General features: G+C 33.2%; 1 protein-coding gene across 1 annotated transcript in view; it reads left to right on the forward strand.

The window, feature by feature from the left end:
• LOC134539418 (putative neutral sphingomyelinase) overlaps window positions 1-7715 on the forward strand; it is a 35748-nt gene that overhangs the window by 9714 nt on the left and 18319 nt on the right. The window contains exons 5-7 of the mRNA XM_063381441.1: window positions 3273-3374; window positions 4443-4553; window positions 7311-7434. Of these exons, the coding sequence (XP_063237511.1) occupies window positions 3273-3374; window positions 4443-4553; window positions 7311-7434 (337 nt within the window). The remainder of the gene's footprint in view (window positions 1-3272; window positions 3375-4442; window positions 4554-7310; window positions 7435-7715) is intronic.

Raw genomic sequence — 7715 nt, forward strand, 5'->3', positions numbered from 1 at the left:
GACCATATTCCTGTTGTGGAGTATTGTATGGTGTTTATATCCTGACAACAGAAATTTTTTGCTTAATTTGTGCTTTTGTCATTTGTGTTTTTTGTAGTTTTCTTCTACAGACATACATGAGCGTAGCAATGGCGTATGTCCAAAAGCCTACAATCAAGTCGTGGAATCTACCCTTCCCTAACTAATACTTTTTAGTAAATATTAGTTGAAAAAAATTTCAGACAAAACATAGTATACAAAAGATCTATTGTGATAAATAATCAGAAATATATCTTAAATAATAGTAATAAGAAAATGTAATAACCAACACGTAATGTGACAGTGAGTCTTAGGTCTTACTTTTTCCTGTTTTGGAGAAGAATGATTTTTTTGACTATACGCCCATTTTGAAAAAAATAATCACCTCCCTAGTTGCATGTTTTTCTCTTTTCCTGATATTTGAGATTGTTAGTAAAATTCTTTCACATCCCTTGAATTTTCTCCGCCATTTTCTATAGTACCATGCCTCTTATTTTAGAATTTTTGTTATACTTTCTTTTTTACTGTCAATTCTATATGTATTTTGTTTGTTGTGGTAAGAGTATTTTTCTCTGTCAGTTACCATCTGAAATATTGACAAGAAAAAAAATTATACATATACATACATACACACACATATATTATATATTATATATATATTAAAATTTAATATATAAAATTCTCGTGTCACAGTTTTCGTTGCCATACTCCTCCGAAACGGCTTGACCGATTTTGATGAAATTTTTTGTGCTTATCCGGTATCTATGAGAATCGGCCAACATCTATTTTTCATCCCCCTAAATGTTAGGGGTAGTCCACCCCTAAATTTTTTTTTATTTCCAGTTTTTGGTAGGAAATCACCATGGCAACGGCTGTTGCTTTGTTGATGCTTCATTCGTCTCTATGGCAACGGCTATTTCATTGTTAGTGCAGTCCTCATCACCGTTGAAATTTTGCAAGTACTTTAAATATCAAAAATTTCCCTTTTTTTTCAAGTATATATATTTTACAGACTTGAAACTTCACAGTAATGTTCCTTATGTTACGCAGGATGACATTTTCCGAAAATTAGATCCCATAGCATAGGTGGTTAAAACCAGGCAACAGTGGGTACTTTGTCTGCATGAGAACAGTATTTTGCATTGTTCATGCCTTCTGCGTCTCCATGGCAACGGGCATCGCGCGGCAGTGGCGTACCCACAAGGAGGGGCATGTATTATGAGCGGCGCAAGAGTGATCTGCCTGTAGACTGCCGTAGCGAAGTACGGGTACATCAGTTTTATGTTGCGTGCACGAGTCGGGAAACCATCGGTACATTATACAGCATTGTAATAAATTTTCACGGAATTTTTTATTATTTACCATTACTGTAAATGGGAGATGTGGCATAATTCTTTTTCCATTAGTATAGCCGTGCGAAGCCGGGTCGGGCAGCTAGTCTAATATATAAAATTCTCGTGTCACAGTTTTCGTTGCCATACTCCTCCGAAACGGCTTGACCGATTTTGATGAAATTTTTTGTGCTTATCCGGTATCTATGAGAATCGGCCAACATCTATTTTTCATCCCCCTAAATGTTAGGGGTAGTCCACCCCTAAATTTTTTTTTTTTAATTTTTGGAGAAAATTTTTTATTTTATTTTTTTTATAATGTGGCATTAAAAAATACACACAACCCTAAATTTTCACCCTTCTACCCCCAACCCCTAATTTTTAATAGAATTTTATATTTTTCAACCCCGGTCGATAGCTGATCAATTAACACTTGATCAACCTTCCCCGCCTACAGCGAGCTCATTACCTGGATTAACACATAGACCACATATTAATATGAAATTCCATCCCTAAGGGAGTGAAAAAGTGATAATTTCATTTTATAACAGAAAAAATCATAGGTCATAGACATACAAATAGTGAGGGAGTGTCATTTCTTTATGTCTGCCACACGATCATACACATAGTAAGGTCTGGCAAATTCATATTTTTTCTCCTTGGTGAGACCAGCCCGCTTAGTGGAGCTCGCAGCGGGCAAAAAATAAAGGCGCTCATAACCGTTTTGTTCTTAACTTCGTCAATAGATAGAGTTAGTTGCCTTGAATTTTAAACACACCATCGTTTGATGCGTTTGTCATGTCTTTAATTTTCGTTTGTTTGTGCCGTATGCGTTACTATACCATTCATCCAATTGCGATGCAATTTTGGTGAGTTGTAATGCGCATGCCCGTGAAGGTTTCTGAGACGGTATAACTATTTTGCAATAGTTGGAGCACAAATCGTTTCAAAAATGTGTTTATTTCATATTATATAGCGGTAATTCGTCTGTTTTTGTTGTATAAGTGCACACTAATGACATAATTTATTTAAATATAAAAGAGAGTCAGAGATAGAGTGATATATATAGAGTGAGATAGAGAGAGACAGAGAGATAAGTTGAGATAGAGCGAGGTATAGAGAATGAAATGGGTTAGATAAAGAGATATATAGATGTATATAGCTATATAGAGATTTATATATAGAAGAGATAGAGATAGTGTGAGGTATATATGTAAATATGTAGATATAATGAGATAAATAGCGATAGAGAGATGCATAGATATATAAAGATGTAGATAAAGATAAATATATTTTTAGAGAGATGGATAGATGATTTGTATATGTGTAACTACTTCAAACATATTACAAAACATTGCTGAATGAGGCATTGCAATGCATGTCGAGCATTAGCTAGATAATTGAATTTTTTCTATATTTGTAATCTCTTATTTTTAAGCTTTTTTCTATATTACTTTATAGAGTCTAGATTACATACAGACCAGGTAAATAACTATAAACTGGCAGAGCAACGTCTGTCGGGATCTGAAAGTGATATAAATTATTTTGCACACTTGACATTCAAATTAAGAAGACAATTACTAACTACATCTGATTTCGAAAAAGGTACCCTTCATCATGTATTCAGCCCGGGCAACGCCGGGTACTGCAGCTATAAATTCCCTAGAAATAATTTATATGGCAAAACAACGTTTGCCGGGTCAGCTAGTATTATATATATATAAAATATTATAGGTGGTAGATAGTGGTTGTGCTTGAATGACATTTTATACTCTGTCCAAATCTAGTTTTATAAATATACTGCTTCTTTATTTCACAGTAAATATTGTAAAATGTCTAAACTTTATATTTGAATAAATAATTAATTTACTATCTGCAAAAATGTAAATGTAATCTGTTTTAATTAATGTATTTTTTTGGTAGGAAAGTGCTCAAGGTTCAGTGACTGAAGACCAGGAAGAAAGAGAGACTGATACTTCACAGAACCACAAAGAATTGCTCACATCATCTGTAGCTAGAAACCAGGTAAATAATAAGTTTTATTCTGACAGTTGTTCACAATTTGTAGGTTGTATCTGTTTGCTCTTACACAAATAAATTTCACATTTGCTTTCATATTGATTTACATCTGCAAGTTCTCGATCGAAGGTCAATTGGTGGTATCAGGTTCAAGTGGGATCTACTTGTATCCATATCTTATTTTATCTTGAAGACCTTTTCTACATTTACAACTCAAGTAGGGAGATCTGGGCAATTCTGGCCCAAATATTGGTTACAATAAATTTATTTGGATGTTAACGTCTAGACGTTATACTTCTAAATAGAAGGGAGATTCTATCTTGTAATTTGTGAACAATGTTTTTAACAGTAATTTTTTTAATGTTGTAAAATTTTTGAAATTTTGGTTGAGAAAATTAAAAATTTTATACCTACTTAAAAGAGTGCCTGAGGGTTTGATTTTTAAGCAAATATAGTTTTATTGTGAGCTCGATAAGGTTTTTACACATTTGACATTCTAAAAGGCAGATCACTTTGCAAAGAGAGACAACCACCCCTTAAGTGCCCGTCTGCCTGGACACACATACAGTGTGCAGAGCTTCAAAAAAGCCACACAGTGTGAAAACTGCTTAAGGGCGGACCCCCTGACATAAAATTCATTCCGATCAGTTCAGATGCATTCATTAATATATGAGAAAAAGTTATAAAAACTTCAGAACTGTATCACTGCTACTGGAACCATAGGAGTGAGGGCTTCTTTTAAATGTGTTCCAAAGAAATAAAAAAAAAATCGTCAGTTTCATTTTATCTTTACATGTATAAATGTGTTGATTAAACTGTTATAGACCACTCAGAACACAGTTATAATTATGATTTTTCTTCCAGTCCTGCATAAATAAAATTCACTGAAATATACTTACTCATAGTTACGCCATAGGAAAATGTGCCACACAATAACCAGATAGTTGTGCAAAACTGCAGAAGTAAATCTCGCACACATTGATGAGGCTGGGATGGTGTATATACATTTAACTAACATGAATCATTCCAATAGGAATGTGTGTTATAACTTTATTTGTCAGTTTGTATTTTCAGGATTGTACGACGTCTCAAAGAAAAAATAGCATATCCTTATGGGCTGGCTTTCAGCAAGACCTCAGTAGGAGGATTGACTACATCCTGTTTCGTTCAGGCCCAGAAGTTCAGGTTGGCATAATTGTTTCATTATTATTATTATTATTATTATTAGAGTCAAGATTTTGTGGTTTTATTTTCAGGCCAATTTTGTTTTCGAGATTTCTGTGTTATTGGTTTTATTTTTATGAAATATGTTTATTAAAAAAGATGGCATACTGAAAAAAAATGACACTTAAATGTTCCATGTACTCATTTCTCAAAAAAGTATAATTTAAACTAGGGATGTGCGAAAGTGACTTCATCCACACGAAATGAAAGTGAAAGAAAATTTATCAAGTTTCGCGAAAGTGAAACGAAAATTAATTTTTCTATGAGATGAATCTATTCTTAACGAAATTTAAGCAAAATTTTTTGATTAACGAAAAAAAGTGCCCCAAAATTTGCTCTTCAGTAAAAAATTATATTACATAAATCATTTTGGTGCCTTTTGATGTATCTAAAAATGACAAGTTCATAAACTCATGTTTGATGACATGCTAGCAGGTTAAAATATAACCTCAAATGTCATTTGAAATTTTCTACAGATGACTAACCAATAAAATGCTTGTTTTACTCCAGTTTAAGGTTGAGAGATGCACTAAAGCTACATGAACTTGTTTCAAATTAAAATTAGGCTTTTTTAATCACGTGCATGGTACTGACGAAAAAACACGTGACTACTGCGGAACGGCCGCCATCTTGCACCACTGTCACACATGGCTAGCTAAGGAAGCTGTAGACCAGGCAAAGGGACATCGTCAAAACAAAACATAACAAATGGTTGCTGCCGAGTGGTCATTACACGCCGTGACTTGTTGACCTTTTTGTCTAATTGGCTGTATATTATGAGGATTTATTATGCCGGACAGAGTATGTAAAATTTAAATAAATCCGACGACAATGTTTTTGTTTGGCCGTGCACGAATAAAAGTAGGTACGTTCTTTATGTGTATACGGTAAATACTAAATAGTGTACTAACAGTTCTGGAATGTATGTTTTACGAATATAGTACCTACACTACTGTTTGAAAGCAAATGAATCAGGTAATTTTTCAAATATTGCATGATTTTGTTTTGATACTTAGGCCTACTGTAATCACGTTTGAATTTTGTTTACTTTATCGGCCATGTTTGTTCACATAATGATTTTACTGTATTTTCATTAAAGTGAGTTTTTTTCATCACCACGTAAATTAATCTTAATGGAAATCTTTTTTTCTAATTAATGCCTTTATATGATTTGCATATGTTATTACGTTATTAGTAATAACATATGCAAATCATATAAAGATATTACATTTTTATTAAATTGTGAGTTCTTTTTCAACTAGAACAAACGAACTTCGGTAAGCTATTGAACTTTCGTTTGGCTCGAATTATTTCGCTAAAAACGAACTTCGACAGATGAAATTCTTACCGAAATCGAAAATGAAAGTAGCAAAATTTCGATTTCGGTTCGGTATACCAACCATTCGCACAACCCTAATTTAAATAATACATTATACACTTTTAAAATATAATGATTTGTAATAAGCATGTTTAACTATTTCAAATCGACAAAATAAATCTCATAAGTACTTTTGGGTTTTAAAAATGTACTACTGTTGTAATAAAAAATGAGTAACTAATAATAATAATAATAATAACAGTTCCATGATTTAAATATATATATATTTTTTTCAATTTTTATTTTGCATAAAATGTTGTACAAACTTCATGCTAAATAAATTACTTTCATTGAATTTAAAATTTAAAAGATTGCTATAAGTCTGTACTACACTACAACATTAATTCACCGTTTTTGTATTGTGCATTGATTATCAGTAACTATAATGCAGAAAAAACACACCTACGCTTGAGAAAATGGTGCAGAGGGTAGATAGGGCAAATATTTAGAGAAGCGTAGAAAATTCAAGTTTTTAGTGAGGTTCACATTTTTTGTGTTTTCAAATACATCCTTTAAGGACCGTAAAGGATCCTTGAAAAGTGTATCCTTAAGGATGTCAGCCATACAGCTTTTAATGAAAGGCTAAGTTGATCACGTCTTCATCCATTCTTGTGGCCTGCTGTCTACACCCTTTTATCTTTATCTGTTACTGCCAAATCATTACTTTAAATGTTTGAAAATTTAAAATTGGCTGAATAGAGTTTTTGAAAATTTCATTAACACAAACTAATGACTGCGGAAAGAATTCAGAAGTCCTTTTGTGGCTATTTTTTAATTGAATGCAACCATGAAATTAAAGCATCCTTTGGTTCAGATTGCATGTGTGAAGGACATCCTTTCTATTCCGGAACAGGCAAATGTTTGTGAATATCTATCCTTGAGTAGATCATGATTAGTCTGTAACCTTAGACAACTGAATGTGATCATTTTAAGGCGTAGTCTCACACACTGTTATTTTTTTTATCATTACTTTTTATAAAGGCTGTTTTTAATATTTTAACTCGATACCTCCTTTGCATTTGTTGTTATGCCACAAATATTTTCAACAGATATCCACTTAGTGTAATCTCATGGGTGTAATTGTGCGCACAAGTGATCATACGAAGACTTGTGTGCCTTTTTACAACCATAATATTTTACTAAGGGAATGTATGTTAAAAATATTTGTGGCAGAACAACAAATTCAAAGAAGGTATTGAGTAAAAATGTTAGAAAGAGCCCTTTATAATTGCGTAAGTATAAAAAATTAAAAAAATCAACATGGTGTGTGAGACAGAGCCTTAAAACAATAATAGTATTGGATAAAATAATTCTGTCAATGGGCAATTTTGTTTCCTCAGGTGACGGTAGAGTCGTACCGGCAACCTCTACCCCAGAAGGTGCCAGGCCAAAATTTCTCATACTCCGACCACGAAGCTGTGCTTGCTACGCTTCGAATAACAAAAGGTTTTGCTCAAAATAAGGGTGAGTCATGCATTGTTTAGTAAATAGTATACTTTGAGAAGAAAATGTGCATATCTTATAATGTTGACCGCCAAACAATATATGTATATACAGAAAAGGCTCTTTTTTAATACTGCACGATCGGACCACCACCAAACCAGATTAAACGGCGGTCCTATGGGTGAGTGATTTGCAGGAGGGGGGGGGATCTCCACTCATCCTCCATCCCCCATAAACCCATAAACCCATAACTAAAAATTACTGGAAGACACAAAAAAAATTTAAGTCAATAAGCTGATCTA

This window comes from Bacillus rossius, chromosome 15 (genome assembly GCF_032445375.1).
Source record: "Bacillus rossius redtenbacheri isolate Brsri chromosome 15, Brsri_v3, whole genome shotgun sequence".
Classification (NCBI taxonomy): Eukaryota; Metazoa; Arthropoda; class Insecta; order Phasmatodea; family Bacillidae; genus Bacillus; species Bacillus rossius.